The 23,614-nt window shown below is 45.6% G+C and overlaps 1 protein-coding gene across 1 annotated transcript in view; it reads right to left on the bottom strand.

Annotated features, from left to right (window-relative positions):
* GUCY2C (guanylate cyclase 2C) overlaps window positions 1–23,614 on the bottom strand; it is a 715,850-nt gene that overhangs the window by 99,840 nt on the left and 592,396 nt on the right. The window contains 2 exon segments of the mRNA XM_040408779.1: window positions 12,907–13,065; window positions 20,155–20,246. Coding sequence (XP_040264713.1) covers window positions 12,907–13,065; window positions 20,155–20,246 — 251 coding nt within the window.

Genomic DNA, 23,614 nt, shown 5'->3' with positions numbered 1-23,614 from the left:
ATTTGCATTCCATTGGATCAAAGCAGAGTCTATTTCTAAACTCCTTGGGGACCCCTAGCCTCTTCTCTGGATCGGACCACTCTTCCATGATCATTTCCCGTATGTTTTAGTTTATTGGAAAAACAATGGAAGTTTTTGATCTAAGACCCCCAAACATCTCGTCTTGGACAGTACGGGGCTTAGGGGTATCCTCAATCCCCATTGTGGACCTAACAGCCCTCAGCAGTTCCTCCATTTCATCTGAGGAGAAGAAATATTTTTTATCTTCCTCCACGATTTCCCCTTCTGATAGGGGATCCTCGTTAGGTATCTGTCTAGATGAGACGGAGGCTTCTTCCACATCCTCAGCATCAGAGGAGGAAATAACAGAGTTTGCGTTTCTTGGGAGGGTTGGGGTTACTGGCGGGAGCTGACAGTGGCCAAAGAAGACTTTATCTCGTCCAAAATGAAAGATTTCATTTCTGTAAGAATATCTGGTTGCTCTTCTTTCCAGATTTCTGCCGTGCAGGATCTGCACAGTCTTTTCTTGTATTTTTCTGGGAGCCTTACATTTTATGAGTCTCACTTTAGTTTTAGACTCTTTAGTGCCCTGGAAGTGATGAAAAAACCAGATATTCCGTAATTAGCAACTAGACTTAAGAGTGCTGAATTTGAAATACAACCCCCCCGGAGGGGACTCACGGTACTGATGGCCGAAGGATCGAAGCCTTCCTGGCGGGGAGTAGGTGTCTCAGACATCGTGGTGATTGCAGGCGAGGGCTGGCTGGAACCGCGATTCTTTTAAATCTTGCCCAGCGTCTGACGTCATCCAGCTGCGCTCCGGGCTGTTGGCGTGTGCCTACGCCGCATCAGCCCTCTAAAGATACATGCATCCATGCGGCCCGCCTCCTAATGTTTGCGCTCCATGCGCCGCACCTACTCCCCTGGCCGGTCACATGTTTTTCAGTGAGGAGGACGCCGAACGCAGCGTGCGAACCTCCCAGTGAAGCTGGCACCCCAGACTGCTTCCCAATATAAGGAAGGGGGTCTATAGTTAAGGAAGGACCGCAGGCCTCCGCATAAGCCGAGACGAGGGTCCTTGTTGCTCCATGCTGTCCAGCCTTAGCCCATGCCGTGGGAGGACAGCAGGAGATTTCTGTAAAAGAATAAAGTTACTACCCCCCAGATAGGACGGCTCTCTCCACATGTTGGCCCCTGTAGGGGCAGGAAAGCACTGAGGAGGTGGAGAGGTGGAGAGGTGGAGAGGTGGAGGGGAATTTAAACTCTCTTCATGTGTTCCTGCCCCTACAGAGGTCAAGGGTCAATCTCATTGTGGGCCGTCATGGTGGATGAAATGGAAAATGTAGATAATAATGGACATTAACTAAAATGAAACCTAAATAACGTAAGCTGGCAAGCAGGTAAAGATGTGAGTCATTCAAAACCAAAAGCATAGCTGCACAGGTGGACAGACAACCATTGGTCGGACCCCTGAAGCCATGGGGCCGAAGCAACCACCAGGGGCCCATGGGTCCGGGCAGCCGCCGGGATGCGAACCTTAAGAATTAAGGATGGCTGGGGAAAAGATTGGGGCTTAACCCAATGGGTTTAGTAATCAACCGGGACTCGATAACCTAGAAAGACAAAGACATGGGGTAAAGCTTCTTAATGAAATGAGGCTGAAATGAACCGCAAGTACTAATCTGTAAAATATAAATGAACAAAAGAAAACTTCTGAAAGGTGTGCCATGGAAAATAGTATCAGATGGCCGTATGACCTACCAATGTCGATGAAAATTGTGAAATCCTCTAAGCCAAGAGCCACTCCAGCGAGCCTCTTATGGCGGGAGCCATGTGTGCGAGTCTCTTAGGGCGGGAGCCATGCGTGCGAGCCTCTTAGGGCGGAACAAGTATCAGATGTGCGAACTACGAATGACGATGCCAGTTGTGAGGTCTTATAAGCGAACAGCCACTCGTGCGAGTCTCTTAGGGGAGGAGCCATGCATGCGAGTCTCTTATGGCAGGAGCCATGCGTGCGAGACTCTTATGGCAGAAAAAAGTATCAGATGGCCATGCGAACTACAAGTGTCGGTGCCAATCGTGAGGTCCTATAAGCTTAGAGCCACTTGTGCGAGCCTCTTATGATTTTTATTTTTTTAAATAAACCACTTATGCAGCACCAGAATGCCTTGGGCACTCGCATAACCATGACCCCCTCCAACAGCAAACCTTGGACACTAACCAGCCTACAACCATGTCGTACCCCTAACAAACAAAACATGAAAAAACGGTCATGGGGCCGCCTAAGCCAGAGGGATGACGTTGCGGTGACGATAAGTAATTAAAACGTAAGCCGGACCTGATGGGATATGCAGCAACTTGAATGATTGGATTGGCTAGAAGGTGGCCTAAGGAACATGACTGCCGACAGGCGTTGAAAATATAGACATTAGTAATCCGAAGCACGTGCATACATAAAACACTAACCACCGCGAACCATAAACGTAAACATGAACATGAAATTGAAACAGAGATGGGAGAAAAACAAGAGTCTGATGCATTGCAAGGTCGCTAAGAGAAGTCTCTTATCGTGACAAACAAATGAACAGCTTGTGAAAACATAGCAGGAAACTTGCTCCTATTGGCCCACTGACCTCCGCTGAGGAGCTGTTTGGTCAACTGGGGCAGGTGACCAATCTGAGTGAATACGAACCAGAAGTAAAAAGGAGACCAGTCTGAGTGATTGTGAACCAGGATTAACAGAAAGTAGGCCTATGGAATGTAACAGACCACCGAGGAAGGGAACGTAAGCCTGAAAAGAACGCAGTTATGTTTGTGAGGAGAGAGGTACCAGAGCGGTGGGTGCAGACTGCCCCAGTGAGATTATTGAGTAAACCATGACGTAGGAATGAACAGGAAAATGCAGTTTTGAGTGGGAGCAGAGTACAACACATGATGTAACAACAAATGAGTGAATGCAGCTTTGGATGTGAGTGGTACCTAAAAAACATGGTATGGGCGCAGCTCTGAGTATGGGTAGCGCATGAAAAGCATGGTATAAAGCAGACGTATAAATGCAACCTGAAAGTGAGCAGAGTATTGACGTCATGCGAAAGCAGACACGTGAACGCAGCTCTAGAAGTGAAAGGAGTATAGGACAAGATGTGAAAGCAGACATGCTGACGCAGCTTTGGATGTGAACGGTATATTACTTGATGTGACAGCAGACATGGAAAGCGGCTTTGGTGAGTGGGGTATACGACCTGGTGTAGCAGTAAAAGTGTGAACACAACTTTGGGTATAAGCAGAGCATGAAATTTGGTATAACAGCAGCTCTGGTTGTGAACGGAGCATAACATAGATGTAACAGCGACGTGAATGCAGTTCTTGAAATGGGCCCGGAAAGAACCTGTAGTAGCATAGGACGTGTGAACGCAGCTCTGAGTACAAGTAGAGCAAACATGATGTACCGATAGACGTATGAATGCAACGCTGGTCGTGGGTGGAGTGCAAAAAATGATTTGACAGCGTAGTGTGAATGCACCTCTGGGTGTGGCCAAGAATGAAATAGGAAGAATAGCAGCTCTAAATGTGAGTCGAGCATAAACATGATGTAACAGTGAACGTGAATGCAGCTCTGAAACAAGCCTAGTATGAACATGTTGTGACAGCGGACGTGTAAACACAGCTCTCACAGTGAGCAGACATGGTATACCAGTCGATGCATGAACGCAGCTCTGGTTGTGAGTGGAGCAAGGTGGGAACACCAGGGTGGTGCGTCCAGAGCATGAAAACGGAGTAACAGTAGCAGCTATGGCTGTAAGCAGAGTATACAACATGTAATAACAGGCGTGTAATACGGATCCGGCTGTCGGCTGGGTACGGAATGAGATGTAACAGCCAACAGGTGAACGCAGCTTGAATGTGAGACCAATCTGAGTGAATACGAACCAAGAGTAGGAAAGTGCAGGACAGTAAGGACGTGCGGATGCAGCATAAGACATGAAATAAAAGCCGAAAGTGTAAATGCCGCTCAGGATAACAGCAGAGCATAAAAGTGCGGCAGGGTTTTTAAGTACATGGAGCAGTGAAATACGTGAAGTCTAAATATGGTGGTAGCGGGGGGAGGGGGAGACACGTGGCAAGGAACAGCTAAAGCAAGAGGCCTAAACAATAAACGCTGCGTCCGATCTCCAAACATGACGTCACATGCAGCCCGGGTAACTCTTCCTTTACAGCAAACCGGCTGAAGTAACTTTTCATACGAGACGAACAAAGCGAAGTGAAACTTGTAAGATTTATAGGAACTAACTCCTATTACCAACAAACAAAGTTGAAAAGAAATAGAAGTATTTAGCCCCAACAAGCAAACCTGAGGTAGCAGATTCTGAGGCGAAGCCTCCCGTTCGCTAGCAAAATCGGTTCCGACCGGCCAGGAGAGACGGCCCCGGCCCAACTTACTTACGTAGTATGGCGCGTGCATACCACGGTAGCAGAGAGCAAAATAACAAGCTCTATTCTGGCTCCATGCTGCAAAGAAAGACTCCTACCACCCAGCGGCAGCTGTGCACCTGAGAACCCACGCCTGTGAGTGAGGCTGTGGCTCGTATATGAAGAGCATCCGCCCCTCCCACAAATGCAGGCTGACTAATCAGCCTTACCAACATATCATTATTTATTATGTTTTATTATACTATTCCAGCTATACTGTAGTTTCTAACAGCTCTATAAAGATGGATGAACCCAACCTAGGTGAAAGCTGGTCAAACAAAATAAATATGAATATAAATGGCGCCCAAGGTAAAGATTCTGAATAAATTGAATATTGGAATGCCTTAAAATATGTATTTTATTAATACCGTTTAAAATAATAGGGCCTATTATTTTAAACGGTATTAATAAAATACATATTTTAAGGCATTCCAATATTCAGTTTATTCAGTAACAGCTCTATAAAGCAGAAAATCTCCTTATCTTTGAATCACGTATTGCAATGTGGAATACAATCTGCTTATAATGCGCTCTGACATTACACATTTTTCCACATGCCCTTTTATGTTTTTATGTCCAATATGGGTTTGGGCGCCTTTTCACACAGTGCCGAGACCCAACATATGCTGGCTCCCCTTATTGGAGAGTCCTTGTTTCCTGGCAATGGCCATCACGTGTGACTGGCTGCTCCCATGCTATCGGAGCAGCCTTGTTGCGCAGTGATGGCCGTCACGTGTGCCGGCCGCTTCCACGTGATCGGAACCCTGATCACATGCCCCCTAGTTACATCACTGTGCGCTCCCGATCGCCCGACATGAACGATTGTAGGTGTCTGACTCTCTAACGTGACGTTTGATCACGTGATTTTAACAATCATCGCTCTATTTTATATACAGCTTTTGTAGTTTTTAAAAACAGCTTTACAATTGTTGCATGATCCAATAATGGACAGTTTGTCTAATACAGTGTCCCTTTACACATATACTTCTGAAACAGCTATTGGGTAAACATCAATTGTTTCAGAGGTCACTCCCCTTGACTCCCCAACCCTAAACAGGCGGTTCTTTTGTGTATAAATGTTTGTAGTATATGTTCTTTACATATGTGCAGCCTTGTGTACCTGATGAAGGGGAGTGATTCCTCAAAACACGTTGTATTGCTGCAATAAAATACCTTGAATCCTGACCCTGGTGACCTGTGGTTGGTCATTGTGCCGTGGGACGTTTATCTCTGCCACCCCTTTAACAGTGACCTTCACAGTGCCCGCCCCTTTAACAGTGAACTCCACAGTACCCGCCTCTTTAACATTGACCACCCCTTTAATACACAGTGCCCGCCCCTTTAACAGTGACTTTCACAGTGCCTGCCCCTTTAACAGAGACCTCCTCAGTGCCCGCCCCTTTAACTGTGATCTCCAGAGTGCCCGCTCCTTTAACAGTGACCTCCACAGTGGCCACCCCTTCAACATTGACCTATACAGTGCCTTCCCCTTTAACAGTGACCTTCAGAGTGCCCACCCCTTTAACAGTGACCTCCACAGTGGCCACCCTTTTAACATTGACCTATACAGTGCCTTCCCCTTTAACAGTGACCTTCAGAGTGCCCACCCCTTTAACAGTGACCTCCACAGTGCCCGTCTCTTTAACATTGACCACTTCTTTAACAGTAGCCTTTATAGTGGTTGCCCCTTTAACAGTGACCTCCACAGTGCCCGCCACTTTAACAGTGAACTCCACAGTGCCCGCCTCTTTAACATTGACCACTTCTTTAACAGTGGCCTTTATAGTGGTTGCCCCTTTAACAGTGACCTCCACAGTGCCCGCCACTTTAACAGATACCTTCACAGTGCCCGCCCCTTTAATATTGGCCACCCCTTTAACAGTGACCTTCATAGTGGCTTCCCCTTTAACAGTGTCCTTCACAGTGCCCGCTCCTTTAACAGTGACCTCCACAGTGGCCACCCCTTTAACATTGACCTCTACAGTGGCCGCCCCTTTAACATTGACCTCCACAGTGCCCTCCCCTTTAACAGTGACCTCCACAGTGCCCTCCCCTTTAACAATGACCTCCACAGTGACCGCCCCTTTAACATCGACCACCCCTTTAACAGTGACCTTGATAATGGCCGCCCCTTTAACAGTGATATCCACATTGCCTGCCCCTTTAACAGTGACTTCCACAGTGCCCGCCCCTTTAACAGAGACCTCCACAGTGCCCGCCCCTTTAACATTGACCTTTACAGTGCCCGCTTCTTTAACATTGACCACCCCTTTAACAGTGACATCCACAGTGCCCGCCCCTTTAAAAGTGAACTCCACAGCGGCCGTCCGTTTAATAGTGGCCCCGTCCCCCCCATGCATGTAGCAGTGTAGTTGTGCCGTCATACGTCATATGACTGAATATTTAAGGACCTGCGAACTGCTAAAACCTGTGAACAGTTGTTATGGCAACCTGGAGTAGGACCTGCGAGGCTTTTATTGGCTAATAAGGGACATGTGACCGTGTAAATGGCAGTTCGGATTTAAGTCAAAGGCTTGCTGGCTTCTATTGGCTAATGCAGGTCATTTTTTGGGAATATCTCAGGAACGGTAAGTTCTAGAGAGCCCAGACCTGGTCTAAAACCTTCCCGGACACCTGATGTACCTGTGTGCCAAATTGTGTGAAGATCGGTCCAGTCGTCTAGACAGACAAACAAATTTTTATATATATAAGAGATATACATGTTTGCACATTATTATTGGATATGCTTTGTATGATTTTTGTGCTATGCTTAATGAAAATTGATTAAACCAAAATAAACAAGCCACAATAATCACGCAACATGAACATACTGGACTCATGAGCTTCTAATTAGAACAGAGGCCGGTGTTCTGCCAGATCTCTATAGCTTGCCGAAAGTCTATAGCGGAAGTGACGTGGTGCGCTGCGCAAGCGCACTTCCACAAATCATCCGCATCATCGTCTTAAAGTGACAGTCATCTCCATTAAAATACAGCTCCATTAATCTACATTAATTTGTACCCTCGCGGGCTCGCTTCGCTCGCCACGCATCGGGCTCGGCCTCGCTGCGCTCGGCATTTAGTAAAACTAACTCTATGCCGCCATTGATAGTAAAGAAGGAAATGGATAGTCTCTTTCTTTACTATCCATTGCCTTCTTTACTATCAATGGCGGCATAGAGTTAGTTTTACTAAATGCCGAGCGCAGCGAGGCCGAGCCCGATGCGTGGCGAGCGAAGCGAGCCCGCGAGGGTACAAATTAATGTAGATTAATGGAGCTGTATTTTAATGGAGATGACTGTCACTTTAAGAAATGTGTGCGCACGCTCGGTGCTGCAGGAATGCTTCGCTGAAGTACGCTTGTGCGCTTGCGCAGTGCACCACGTCACTTCCGCTATAGACTTTCGGCAAGCTATAGAGATCTGGCAGAACACCGGTATCCAGAGCGTTAAAGGGGTTTTCTGGTTTACTGTATATCAATATCCCTTTAATAATTATTTATCAAGGTAGATATAATTTTGTAATGTATTTTTTTACCTTTTTTGCTCTACTCCTCCATTCTGGGCTGTGGTCACATGACCATGTCCATGCAGCTCGTTCTTTTTTTGTGTGATATTATGTCCATGGGCGTGTCAAAGAAGCAACAGGGGCAGTGATAAGTGAATGTCTATGTCAGTGTTTCCCAACCAGCGTGCCTCCAGCTGTTGCAAAACTAAACCTCCCAGCATGCCCACACAGCCAAATGCAGTCCGGGCATGCTGGGAGTTGTAGTTTTGCAACAGCTGGAGGCACGCTGGTTGGGAAACACTGGTCTATGTAACTACAGGGGTGGGAGGGAGCTGTAAATTAGCAGGGCACGTTAAGGGTGGTGCAGAGAAAAAATGCATCATGGGTTTGGTTGGATAGAGCAAGAGGAAGTGCTACATACAGAATGTAAACAAACCACAGTGTTTGTTTACTGTACATGGTGAAAACGGGTCAAGAAAAAAAAAAGCAGGACGATGTACAGTGAGGAACAGAAGTATTTGAACACCCTGCGATTTTGCAAGTTCTCCCACTTAGAAATCATGGAGGGGTCTGAAATTCACATTGTAGGTGCATTCCCACTCTGAGAGACAGAATAAAAAATAATAATCAGGAAATCACATTGTATGATTTTTAAAGAATGCATTTGTCTTGCACTGCTGAACATAAGTATTTGAACACTTATCAGTGTTAATATTTGGTACAGAAGCCTTTGTTTGCAATTACAGAGGTCAAACGTTTCCTGTAGTTCTTGACCAGGTTTGCACACACTGCAACAGGGATTTTGGCCCCTTCCTCCACACAGATCTCCTCTAGATCTGTCAGGTTTTGGGGCTGTCGCTGAGCAACATGGAGTTTCAGCTCCCTTCAAAGATGTTCTATTGGATTTAGGTCTGGAGACTGGCTAGGCTACTCCAGAACCTTGATATTCTTCTTACAAAGCCACTCCTTGGTTATCCTGGATGTGTGCTTTGGGTCGTTGTCATGTTGGAAGACCCAGCCACGACCAATCTTCAATGCTCTGACTGAGGGAAGGAGGTTGCTGCTCAAAACCTCACAATAAATGGCCCCGTTCATCCTCTCCTTAATACATTGTTGTCGTCCTGTCCGCTTCGCAGAAAAGCACCCACAAAGCATGATGTTACCACCCCCATGCTTCACAGTAGGGATGGTGTTCTTGGGATGCAACTCATCCTTCTTTTTCCTCCAAACACGATGAGTGAAGTTTAGACCAAAAAGTTCTACTTTGGTCTCATCTGACCACATGACTTTCTCCCATGCCTCCTCTGGATCATCCAGATGTTAATTTGCAAACTTCAGATGGGCCTGGACATGTGATGACTTGAGCAGGGGAACCTTCCGTGCAATGCATGATTTGAAACCATGACGGCGTAGTGTTCTACCGACAGTGACCTTTGAAACTGTGGTCCCAGCTCTCTTCATGTCATTGACAAGCTCCTCCCTTGTAGTTCTCGGCTTATTCCTCACCTTTCTTATCATCAGCGATACCCCACGAGGTGAGATCTTGCATGGAGCCCCAGGCCGAGGGAGACTGACAGTCGTCTTTAGCCTCTTCCATTTTCTAACAATTGCTCCAACAGTTGATCTGTTTTCACCAAGCTGCTTGGCAATTGCTCCGTATCCCTTTCCAGCCTTGTGGAGGTCCACAATTTTGTCTCCGGTGTCTTTTGGCAGCTATTTGGTCTTGCCCATGGTAGAAGTTGACGTCTGACTGACTTTAGGGTGGACAGGTGTCTTTAAAGAGCTCAGACAGGTGCTACTAAGTTAGATTAATGAGTGGAGTAGAGGTGGACTTTTTAAAGGCACAGTAACAGTTTTTTGAGAGCCAGAATTTTAGCTGTTTCTTAGGTGTTCAAATACTGATGTTCAGCAGTGCAAGACAAATTAATTCTTTAAAAATCATACAATGTGATTTCCTGATTTTTATTCTTTTTATTCTGTCTCTCAGGGTGAATTTCAGACCCCTCTAGTGTGGGAGAACTTGCAAAATCGCTGTGTGTTCAAATACTTCTGTTCCTCACTGTACATGAGGTAACTACATGAGCATATATGTTAAAATTCACAGTAATCCCAGAAAACTCTTTTCAAAGCTCTTAAAATTTTCAACCATATTTATTGTAACCCCTTTATGACTGCAGATGTGTTTTTAAAGTAGTCATTATTAGGCTTTATTCTAGGCCTTTTTACAACAGCCTAGAATAAGCGGTGCATGGGTCTCCGATGCAGCAGAGAGTGGGGGCTCCTGCTCTTACAGCTTGGATCGGTGTAGGCACAATCCAGTACATTTAACCTATTAGATGCAGCTTTCAATAGTGACTGCAGCATCTAAGTGGTTACAGAGGGAGTGGACTCCCTCTGTCTCCCATCGGCACCCCATGAATAAAATCGTGGGGTGCCAATGTTTATGCATGGCTGGCTGGGACCTAACAAAGTGTATCCTAGCAGGCCCCACCTCTCTGGTGCAGCCTGCTTAATTACATAGTATATAGCACTGACAGTATAATCCTATATGCAGTGCATAAGCAAAGCAGAGAATTATAGATGCAATCAAAAGATAGCCTATTAAAGACCCCTTGTAGGATTATTAAATGGTTAAAAATTGTTTTATTAATCCCTCGCTTAATGCCACATGACTATATACATTGTGGCGGTAAGCTCTTATTTGTAACCTGATGTATAAAAGCGTTGGGTTTCATTACGATCTGCTGGCGCTCTATGGTGCTGCAGGTCTTTGTGACCACAGCTGTTGTTAGACAGCAGTGGTCACAGTAAGTATCCTGGAGAACAGCCAAAGTGGTCTCCCTGCGTGGCATCACTATAACATGGTGTTAATGCAATTGGTCCCAATGTAAAGTTAAAGATCCAGCAGGGGCATGGTCTTCTTGATGTGAGAGCACCCTCTGCTGGCTGTAAACTTAACTGCAGACTGTGGCAGCAAGGGGTTAATTGAGTTTCTTCATTAAAAAATATAAATAAAATAAAAATTAAATACATAAATAAAATAATTAAACGAATAAATAAAATATGAAATAAAGAAAATAAAAAAGAACAAGGAGTCATGGAAGTGATGATATGGTAGCCACAAAGCCCTGATCTTCTAGACAGGATTACATGGAGAAGGATTTGAGCAAAACCCACACCCATAGAACATCTGTAGTTAGATCATCAAGATGTTTGGAACAACTTCCCTGCTGAGTTTCTTCAAAAACTGTGTGCACATGTTCCTAAATGAATTAATGTTCTGAAGGCAAAGAGTGGTCACACCAAATATTGATTTGATTTTAGAAATGAGGAAATAGATTTTGAACTGATCGGATTTGTTATGAATTTCACAAAACATTCTGCTGACAAATGAATCCAAAACTACTGAGCACTGCACCAGCACCATTTTACTGTGAACATTGGTGGGGACGACAGCAGGGAGAATGAAGATGGAGGATCACACAACCCTGGGAGGGAAAGGGCTTACCTTAATTGGCTCAGGGACTGACAGAAAAGCTCTGAGCCAATCAGGGGGCAAGATTTTGGCAAGTCCTTCAATCTCAAAGAGCATGTGTCTGGCAACAGGCAATTACAGACACAAGCCAGCAATTGTAGTATTTATTTTACTAACTTGTATAGTGCTGACATATTCTGCAGCACTGTATAGATATTATCTGCAGTCCCCAATGGGGCTCAGAATCTAAGTTCCCTATCAGTATGTCTTTGGAGTGTGGGAGGAAACCGGAGTACCCGGAGAAAACCCATGCAAAAACAGGGAGAACATACAGTAAAAACTCCATGCAAATGTTTTTGGTCAGATACTGGAAGACACCAGAGCTATCCACTGAGCCACCTTGCAGCCCACAGAGCATTCATCTTCTCCCTTCTGATGTCTGGTTTGCAGCACTGAACCTCTTGACCATATAAGTATGCTTTTATTAAATGGGTTCATTGGCTGAGCATGTTTTCTTAGTTACTAGAGATGGGCTTAGTTATAGAAAATTCGATTTGGCTGCTTTGACGAATTTCACAAAGAAATTTACTTTGTGACGAATTACTTAGAGTTACCTTATTAAAAAAAAAAAAAAAAACTCGTGTCTACAGTTCATTTGAAATGTTTTCGACCCCTTTCACACGAGGAAATTTTACTGTATGGGTGCAATGCGTGAACTAAACATATTGCACTTGCACTAAATCCTGACCCATTAATTTCTATGGTTCTGTGTATATGAGCGGAGCGTTGTTTTTCACGCATCATATCTGCTTTACGTTAAAATTGCAGCATGTTCTATATTCTGCATTTGTCACGTAGCCCTGGTCCCATAGAAGTGAATGGGTCTTCCTTGAAAAACGCATTGCACCCAGGTGCAATCCGGATGTAATGCGTTATTCACTGATGGTTGCCAGGAGAGGTTTGTAATTCTTCAGACTTTTTTCATACACGTGAAAAAACGCATCAAAACTGATAGCTTCTATGTGAAAAAAAAGTGAACCACTGAATGCAATTGCAGACAAACTCACTGAACTTGCATGCAAAAACATCATTTTTTATCTGAACAGACCCGGATACAATCCATATGGTTTGTGTGAAAGGGTCCTTATGGGCTTTTATCCATCACCAGTGGCATACATTTTGCTGCAAACACTGCTCAATTGCCCTTTTTTTCTAAAAGCCAATTCAATTTTGCTACATTTTATAAGTAAGCACTTTTGTGCATTTCAGTGCATCAATACCAGTGCATCTGTAGAAGGGAACGTATAATTACATCTCTTTAAAATACCCCAAAAAAACTGCTGCAATGTTGCTACTGTGTATAATTAAGCAGTTCATCGTCTGAACTTCATTCATTAGCTGAGCATGTTTTCTAAGTTAATTATTTTGTAGAACTGTAAGCAGATGAACACTTACCCTGGTAGAAGCATAAAGTTCAAGCGGTCAGCACGATCTCTTTCTGCCTTGTACAGCTTGGTACGTTCCTCTACTAAGTGCTCTAGATTTTTGGAGTAGAGCTGCAATCGCCTCAGTAAGGTGTCCATATAACTCTCACTTGTCTGGTTATGATAATTGCTATGTGTAGAAAAGCAAAAAATTTTAAGAAAAGAGAGTGATAACCTCCATAAGGAGGTCATACAAATGTCTTAATGGGGTATTTCAGGGCTTCAATATTCATTGACTATCCCCAGACTGTGGTATAGAGAGGTAAAAACAGTTCACAGATACTCACTGGTGTTTCTCAAAAGAATTAGGGTACTTTCACACTAGCGTTTTTCTTTTCCGGTGTTGAGTTCCGTCACAGGAGCTCAATACCGGAAAAAAACTCATTTTCATCCTAATGCATTCAGAATGGAGAGCATTCCGTTCAGTATGCATTAGGATGCATCAGTTCAGTCCCTTTTACGTTTTTTGGCCAGAGAAAATACCGCAGCATGCTGCAGTTTCCTCTCTGGCCAAAAATCCTGAACACTTGCCGTAATGCATTTAAGTGTTCCGGCAAAATGGATACAGTTTTCCGGTCTGCGCATGCGCAGACCTTTAAAAATGAAAAATAAATAAATACCGGATCCGTTTTTTCAGATGACACCGAAGAGACGGATCCAGTATTTCAATGCATTTGTCAGACAGATCCGCATCCGGATCCGTCTGACAAATGCCATCCGTTTGCGACGGAACTGCCTGCCGGAATCCTCTGCCGCAAGTGTAAAATCGTTAATTTCTAACGATAATTTGTTTTCCCTTTATCCTAACAGCAGCACAGATGGGGTTAACCACCCCCCATGGACTGGTAGGACCGGCGGAATTTTAATGAGCCCAACTAATAATTAAACACTTAAACCTCCCCTATAAAGGAGGGAATCACCTCCAGCCCATTGTGTTATAGCAAGAAAAAACTAGTCTTACTAGGGTGGGAAATTTGTGTGCTGCTGTTAGGACTAAGGGAAAACAAATTATCGTTAGAAATTAACGATTCCTTTACGTCCTACCAGCAGCACAGATGGGGAGATAGCAAGAAGAACCCCTAGGGAGAGCCATTATGCCTGGAAGAACTAAGAATAGTCTGCCCAAAGGCCGAGTACGAAGCTAATCTGGCATCTAGTCTATAATGGGAGATGAATGTTGATTCAGAGCTCCAGGAGGCAGATTTACAAATCATGTCGAGCGGAAGAAGACTCCTCTCGGCAAAAGAAGTAGCTAAAGCCCTCGTAGAATGGGCTTTTACAAACCCCGGAGGGTCTAGAGATTGGGAAACAAAGGATTCCCCATTAGCCTCCTTAATCCATCGACTGATGGATGGTTTAGACGCCTTACGGCCTTTAAACTTACTGGCAAACAGGATTAGAAGATTTTCATCTTTCCTGAACTCCTTGATCTATCCACATAGATCCGGAGGCATCTCGAGACATCCAAAGGATGTATAGCAGGTTCCTCGGAGGAGGTAGAAGGTCTAGAAAGAACTGAGAGGGATATCACCTGGTTGATATTCTGGAAAGAAGGAACCTTAGGCCTAAAGTACGGGAGAAATCTTAAATGGACCCGGTCTTGCAAAAAAATGGTATAGGGCTCGTGCGCTGATAGAGCTTGAAGCTCAGAGACCCTCTTGGCCGAAGTCACAGCAAGAAGAAAAAACAAGTTTTCATGTGACAAACTTGAAATCTACCTCCTCCAAAGGCTCAAAGGGGGGAGATGCTAACCCCCTGAGAACTACTGATAAATCCCATTGAGGGATGGGTTTCAGTACTGTAGGCTTTAATCTTTCAGCTCCTTTAAGGAACCGTTTAATGAGCGGGTCCTGCGAAAAAGACTTGTTGAAACAAGCTGAAATGGCTGAAACTTGAACCCTCAAGGTAGATGGAGCAAGGCCTTTGTCACGGCCATCTTGCAGAAACTGAAGGATGATGGGGAGGGGCGGATCTGCAGACACCACCTCCTTTGAGGAACACCAAGAAGAGAATATCCTCATAATCTGTGAGTAGGCTCTCTTAGTAGAGTCTGCTCTTGAATGAGACTGCGTTCTCAGGACCGACTCTGAAAGCCCTTCTATTCTGGGAAGGGACTGATCAACCTCCAGGCTGTCAGGTTGAACCTGTGCAGATCTGGGCAGAGGTGAGTGTCCCATGACACCAGGGTCTGCCGTGGGGGGAGCCTCCAATAATGTCCCAGACTCATCTGAATGAGCTGGGTAAACCCGGATCTCTTGGGCCAAAACGGTATGATGGCTATTACCGAGGCCTGATCCTGACGAATTTTCATCAATACCCTCGGTATCATGGAAAAGGGAGGGAAGATGTAAGCCAGCCTGAACCTCCAGGATATTGACAGAACATCTATCGCCAGGGGGTTATCCTCCCTGTAAAGGGAGCAAAACCTCTACACCTTGGCGTTGAACCTTGTTGCCATAAGATCCACCTCTGGCATTCCACACTTGAGGACTATCTGCTTGAATATCTCCTGATGTAAAGACCACTTCACTGTTCGCAGATAATTGTGAAAGGTTCCATTCTGCCCAATCCAGAATCACCCCGATCTCTGATAAGAGGGTAAGTGATCTTGTGCCTCCCTGCTTGTTGATGTAAAGTACCGCAGTCATATTGTCTGACTGGACTTTCACCGCTTTGCCCCGGATCTGAGGGGCGAAGTGAAGGAGGGCTAGCCGGATAGCTTGAATCTCGCGGAGATTGGATGAGAGGAGCCGCTCCTGAGGAGACCAGGATCTGTGCACTGGAGAATCGTCTAGATGAGCACCCCAGCCTACTTGGGACGCATCTGTTGTCAATATGACCCAGGTTGGCTGGGTCATAGACTTCCCGTCTAAAAGATGGCTCCACCATCTGAGGGAATGCAGAGTTCGCCAAGACAGGGAGCACAGGGAGTTCAGCCCTGCGGGGCTGCCATTCCATTTGGAGAGAACCTCCGACTGCAGCTGCCGGAGGTGCCATAAAGCCCAAGGGACTGCTTACGCAGACTCTGACATGAGCCCCAACATCTTCATGAGAGTCCAAATTGGAACTCGCCAAGGCACGGATAGGAATTCTGCCATGTTCTGTATTCGGGATCTTCTTTCTGGAGTCAACCGGAGAGATCTCCCAATGGAGTCGATTATGAAGCCTAAATATCTTACTGAATTCGACGGGCTCACGTTCAACTTCTGCCAGTTGATGATCCACCTTAGGCGGAACAGAAAGGAAATCGCTACATGAAGATGGTGGGTCAGGACAACAAAGGAAGAGGCTTTTAAAAGCCAATTGTCCAGATAAGGAATGATGGTCAGTCCTTGGAGTGCTAGCCGCCACCACAGAAACTACCACCTTGGTGAAAGTGTGAGGGGCAGAAGAAATGCAGAAGGGAAGGCCAATGAACTGAAGGTGTCAGGTGACACCTGACACCTGGACCGCGATCCTGAGATATTTCCTGGAAGCCGGATGAATCGTGATGTGCAAATATGCATCCTTGAGGTCCAGGGTTGCCGTCACATCTCCAGGATTGAGAATGTAAACCACTGACATGATGGTTTCCATACGGAACCTTACTTTCCTTACGTATCGATTGAGGAATCTCAAATCGATAATCATCCGGAGATCCCCTGACGGCTTGGGAACCAGAAACACTGGTGAGTAAATCCCTAAGCCCCGTTCCCCTGCCGGAACCTCCTCCAGAGCCCCCTTGTGGATGTAATCCTGAATGTAAGCCTCCAGAACTGACTGCCTTGCGGCCTGTAGAAGTTTGGTTCTGATGAACCTGTCCGGAGACAGAGAAAGAAGATTGATTGAGTACCCCTCTCGGATCCAGAAATCTCTCGGATCCAGATGTCCTTGAAGTGGGAGAGCTGATCTCCGATGGGAAGATGAGGCAGGGGAGTTGGGAAGTCTTCTGGCAGGATGGCAGGAGTCACAGGAGTCATCCTGGATCTGGTTTAATCGAGACCAGAGGAAGGTAGAAACTTCTGTAGCAGCGATGACCGTAGACTCCTGAGTGTGCACTCTGCCTGTCAAGGGGATCCTTTGGCAATCGCCATGTCCACCTTGGGAATGGAACCCCATGATTCCACCAAGGGTTTAGCCATCGGAAACATGGTTCTGAATCTTTAGTTAGAATCGGACCCCTTTCGGGTTTCTTCTACTCTGTGCGCATGACAGAGAGGAGGGTCTCATCCGCTTTAAAGACACAAAGTGCCCGACTAGCGGGATCAGAGGGCTCCCCCAGGTCAACATCATGGTCCCCCGACCTGATGGACTTAAGTAACTTTTGCGTGTTATCAGGAGGAAAGAAGCATGAAGTAAGCTCCTCCTCATCCGAGGAGGAGGAACTCAAGGAGACTACGGACGGTCTCTCTACTGGAGCTGAAGACTCCATAGGAGTCTGAGTAGGAAGCCTCTCATCCAGCAGGCTTATAACCCCTTTGATGGATCCATCAACATAGGGTTTACCCACTGATACATATGCTGCATCGTAGGTTCGGTGGAAGGTTGGACCCTCGGACGGCAGCCGTCACACCTGGAGTAGGGACAGCTATCCTCCAAAAGCCCGCTACAATCATAGCACGAAAAATGTTTCCGCTTGGAAACCGCCTTTCTGCCATTCGAATCCCGTGGAGGCTTTTTTTTTTTTTTCTTCTTAAAGTCAACGGAACAAGGGATTCCCAACCAGTCTCCCAAGCTGGTTCCTACCAAACCCCAAGCTGCTTATCTTCTGCGATCTGACGAGTCCAGGTAAATTCAGCTTAGAATAACCGTTGACCTCACTGCGGGAAAAAAGAAAAAAAGGATAAGTAAAACATTTGTAAACAACCAATAAATGTTTCAGGAGAAAGGTAAAAGAAAAGGCAGACCGGCGTATAGCTGAAAATGAGGACCAGAAATAAGGCACCAATAAGTGGAGGAACACCAGCTTATGGGACTCTGGGAGCTAGCTTAAAAAGCATGTGCAGCCAGAGAACGACCTGGTTCACAATGTTTCCTTAAATAGGGGCGGGAGTGGGCTCAGAGCCGAGTCCCCGCCCCCAGAGGAGAAAACACATAACAGTAAAAAAGGTTTCCCCCCAGGAAGGAATACAATAAAACCTCCAACCGGAGGGAAAAATTGTGAATTATATATAAAAAGAATCGCAATAATGACGCAAAATCGCATCGCAAGGAAAAAATTCCGGAAGTGACGTCAGATTCGGAAGATGGCGGCGCCCAGCGGCCGCAAGGAAAAGGACCGAGGACGCCGAAAAACGCACCGCAGCGAAGCACCGCTGCGCAGCGCCGGCAGCAGGTAAGCTGCCGGACAAACCCTAGTAGTAAAAGCGGAGGCAAAGCCCACAGATAACATGAAAAAAAGATTCCCCCCTAAGAGAGGGGGAATCACTGCCCAGTCCACCTGTGCGGAGGACAGAAAAAAACACAATGGGCTGGAGGTGATTCCCTCCTTTATAGGGGAGGTTTAAGTGTTTAATTATTACTTGGGCTCATTAAAATTCCGCCGGTCCTACCAGTCCATGGGGGGTGGTTAACCCCATCTGTGCTGCTGGTAGGACGTAAGGGAAGTACCCTTATGAAATGTTATGGGGGTAAGTAAAAACCTGGGTGCCAACAGCACACAGATTATATTGAAGGCAAAGCCTGTTGATAATGGGACTATGTAGATAAACAATGGAAGGGAACACTGCACTGAGGAAACCTGCTATAGAGAGGAACTATAACCAACAAATGACATACTTAAGGGCCTTTCACATGAGAAGATAATTGGGGAAACTATTGCCATTTTAAATGCGTGTTCAAAGTCACTGCCCTATGTGAAGGTGTCCACCTATCAGCGAACAACCATTTGTTGGCTACTGCAGATTTTATGTGCACATAAGTTACCTTTTGTTGGCAGCACATAACCTGTGTAAGGCCTCTTTCACACTTGCGTTGTCCGGATCCGGCGTGTACTCCACTTGCCGGAATTACACGCCGGATCCGGAAAAACGCAAGTGTACTGAAAGCATTTGAAGACGGAACCGTCTTCCAAATGCGTTCAGTGTTACTATGGCACCCAGGACGCTATTAAAGTCCTGGTTGCCATAGTAGGAGCGGGGAGCGGGGGAGCAGTATACTTACAGTCCGTGCGGCTCCCGGGGCGCTCCAGAATGACGTCAGAGCGCCCCATGCGCATGGATGACGTGATCCATGTGATCACATGATCCATGCGCTTGGGGCGCCCTGACGTCACTCTGGAGCGCCCGGGGAGCCGCACGGACTGTAAGTATACTGCTCCCCCGCTCCCCGCTACACTTTACCATGGCTGCCAGGACTTTAGCGTCCCGGCAGCCATGGTAACCACTCTGAAAAAGCTAAATGTCGGCTCCGGCAATGCGCCGAAACGACGTTTAGCTTAAGGCCGGACCCGGATCAATGCCTTTCAATGGGCATTAATTCCGGATCCGGCCTTGCGGCAAGTGTTCCGGATTTTTGGCCGGAGCAAAAAGCGCAGCATGCTGCGGTATTTTCTCCGGCCAAAAAACGTTCCGTTCCGGAACTGAAGACATCCTGATGCATCCTGAACGGATTTCTCTCCATTCAGAATGCATTAGGATAATCCTGATCAGGATTCTTCCGGCATAGAGCCCCGACGACGGAACTCTATGCCGGAAGACAAGAACGCAAGTGTGAAAGAGCCCTAAGCAGAGGATGTGTTGCCGACAATAATGTAAATGAGTGGCCACACATACAATCCTAAGGAAGACACGAACATTCATATGGCTGTTCATTTGGGAAATTACGTGCCAGTCTAAAAGGTCCTTGAATAAGTGCAAATCGACTTCCTATACTGTTGATTGCAATTTTTTATGGGCAGAAACCTGCTTGTGTAAAAGGGAGCAGTCAGAGGTAAAATAAACCCCAAGGTAGAATACTGTCCTTTAGCTAAATGTAAAGGAGAGTAGAAATTGGAGATGATCTGCTTTATCAAATGTAGGCAATTTAATAACAATGGCAGCATGGCTTCTTGGTAGGGGACATGAGGGCAATACTTTCTTCTTATAAGTGCAGTATCTTCTCACTGAACTGGTGATCATAGGTAATTTTCTACCTCATCAAATAGGGCTTATGTGGGTAACAAGTAAAAAAAAAAAAATAATTTCACTAAGCGAAGCCACCTTTGTAACATGATATAAAATGACTTCTATAAAAAGAGTACCTAAAGATCTTTGCCAATGTACTTTCAATTTTCTTAAAGTCTGGCCTCTTCTCGGGATCCTCTTCCCAGCAATTTTTCACAAGAATATAAACCTGAAAACATACCACAAAGATACACAATCAGGTTGCATTGTAGAAAGTTACTTACCAATCCTTTTAGACGTTCTTTAATATAGATAGTGACATAAAAAATAAATTTAAAAAAATCAAAATGTTTACGTTTAAATCTTGGTTTAAATAACAGGTAATTTTCCAACAATATAATACTTTTAAAAATGTTGCTAAACCCCCTTACAGTCTCATTAAAATTGAAAAAAAACAAAACAAAACAGGGGCATAGCTGGCACCTGGTAATGCTGGCTATGTGAGAACTGAGCTATGTGTGCCTAGACACACTAATCAAGCTTTGAGGGCTTGGAATACCTTGGTACGGATAAATGCTGCATTAGGAGTGCTCACGGGCCTTCTACTTTATCTCAAGATCTAATCTACCAAGGGGATCCTGGATAACTACCTTTTAATGTCTGTTCCTGCTTCGGATGGAGTGGTTTCCGCCACTTGGGCCTTGAAGCAAGACATACCGCCTTGTCTCATGACCTGTTCCTCCCACCTCACCCACAAGCCTCTGAAATGCCTGCCAAGTCTACTCAATGATCGCTTTCCGTCTCCGAAGTCATCAGCTCTCCTTATGGCAGCACCGCTGGTTGGTGCCCACATGGCCTGATGATGAATGGGTATAACTCCCCTTCTCCATACCTAACCCGCAGAGAGTAAGAATATACCGAACCAGTAAGGCTGCCACTGGTGGCTTACTGGAGGGCAACCTAAGGTCGCTCTTCAGAATACATCAATCGGGACAAGAAAAAACAAAAAAACACCACCTCCAAGGGTGCCTATAGCCGCCTGTTTGTTATACTGTTTGTCCCAATCAGTTGGGTTGTCAACAATATCAATAATAATAAAAGTAGTAGTGAAAAAAAAGATTAGTCAGTGTAGTGGAAAAATAAAAAATATAAAGGAGAAACAGACTCACTTCACTGAGGATGAGGTCAAAGAGATAAAGCCCAAGACACTCTTTGACTCTACCTCCCCCGCCAGGATCGCTTGTAGTATCTCAGGAACAAAACACAGCAGTTTTCAATGGTAACTTCTTGTGGTTCCTTTTATTAGTATCTCAGTCAGGCTCAACGCGTTTCGGGGTAAATAACCCCTTCTTCAGGAGCAGTCTTACAGTAAAAATTTGCAAATAAACATACACAATACCTCACCCCCATGGGTCTTTTAAAGTCAGCCTCATTAAGGGGTAGTCACATGATAAAATGTCACTTCCGGTTTTCAGGGGTGTGCAGAGATCAAATAAATATGTATAGCTTGCCTTATGTGTATATATATATATATATATATATATATATATATATATATATATATATATATATAGACTGTGTAGTATCAGGGCAGCACTCCTTGTAACAAAACGATGGGTGCCAGCGGTGTGAACACCTTACCAAGGTGTATAGTATAAAACAAGAAAGGACACCGCAGCACATCCGTAGGTGAAAAATAGTGGATCTTTATTCACCCTTGCGACGTTTCAGTCCACTGTGCTTGATAATAGTCCCAGCAAGTGGACTGAAACGTCGCAAGGGTGAATAAAGATCCATTCGCAAGGGTGAATAAAGATATATATATATAGTGGCCTGTTGCGGTTCTTCCATTTAAATCAATTGTGGTTCAGTGTCTGGGGCGCCATCGGTGCCACCAGCGTTAGATACATGGGCCGAAGGAGCGGGACTAGAAGGCACTTCCAGTCCCGCTCGCTGTGGAACGCAAACACGGCTTCCGGATTGAGTGTGCAGTTCCTCAGTGGAACGCATGATCACTTCCGGTGACCTGTCCTCCGTGGAAATCAGAAGGAGGCAGATCTTTACAGTACAAGAACCTCCTCTCTCAGAGAATAGTTATTCATTTCGGACATAGAGCAAAAAGGAAAAATAATCTATAATCATATAGTGGGGAGTATAGAAATTGTTATAAAAATCTAAATCCTGAATCCAAGGTTGAAACCGGGCTGCCATGGTAATAAGGGACAGAGTTTTCTCCAATCCGATGGTATATTTTAACTTGAAGCGTCCGCATCACCATGGGAACGCCTCTATGTTAGAATATACCATCGGATTTGAGTTAGATCGTGAAAACTCAGATCCGACAGTATATTCTAACACAGAGGTGTTCCCATAGTGATGGGGAAGCTTCAAGTTAGAATATACTAAGAACTGTGCACATAACTGCCCCCTGCTGCCCTGCAGCACCCGATCTCTTACAGGGGGCTGTGATCCGCACAATTAACCCCTCAGGTGCCGCACCTGAGGGGTTAATTGTGCGGATCTCAGCCACCTGATCGGGTGCTGCCAGGCAGCAGGGGCCAGACCCCCCTCTATCCGCAGTATTAAAAGCATTGGTGGCCAGTGTGGCCCCCCCTCCCTCCCTCCCCAGTATTAAAAGCATTGGTGGCCAGTGCGGGCCCCCCCTCCTCCCTCCCTCCCCAGTATTAAAAGCACTCTGGTGAACAGCTAGCGGGGTTAAAAATAGGGCTGGAGGGGTTAAAATTTAATAAAAAATAATTTAACTCACCTTAAAGGGAACCTGTCACGTGGATTTTGTGTATAGAGCTGAGGACATGGGTTGCTAGATGGCCGCTAGCACATCCGCAATATCCAGTCCCCAAAGCTCGGTGTGCTTTTATTGTGTAAAAAAAATGATTTGATACATATGCAAATTAACCTGAGATGAGTCAGAGCTTGAAAATAAATGCTTTTAATACTGGGGAGGGGGGGGGGGGCGCACTGGCCACCAATGCTTTTAATACTGGGGAGAGAGGGGGGTCTGGCACCTGCTGCCTGGCAGCACCCGATCAGGGGGCTGAGATCCGCACAATTAACCCCTCAGGTGCGGCACCTGAGGGGTTAATTGTGCGGATCACAGCCCCCTGTAAGAGATCGGGTGCTGCCGGGCAGCAGGGGGCAGTTATGCATACAGTTCTTAGTATATTCTAACTTGAAGCGTCCCCATCACTATGGGAACGCCTCTGTGTTAGAATATACTGTCGGATCTGAGTTAAATTATTTTTTTATATTTTTTTAACCCCTCCAGCGCTATTGTACTATGCATTCTGTATTCAGAATGCTATTATTTTCCCTTATAACCATGTTATAAGGGAAAATAATAATGATCGGGTCTCCATCCCGATCGTCTCCTAGCAACCGTGCGTGAAAATCGCATTGTATCTGCACTTGCTTGCGGATGCTTGCGATTTTCACGCAGCCCCATTCACTTATGGGGCCTGCGTTGCATGGAAAATGCACAATATAGAGCATGCTGCAATTTTCACGCAACGCACAAGTGATGCGTGAAAATCACCGCTCGTGTGCACAGCCCCATAGAAATTAATGGGTCAGGATTCA

This window comes from Bufo bufo, chromosome 9 (genome assembly GCF_905171765.1).
Source record: "Bufo bufo chromosome 9, aBufBuf1.1, whole genome shotgun sequence".
Lineage (NCBI taxonomy): Eukaryota > Metazoa > Chordata > Amphibia > Anura > Bufonidae > Bufo > Bufo bufo.
Note: the sequence above shows the minus strand (reverse complement) of the source record. Positions and strands in the feature narration are given on the sequence as shown.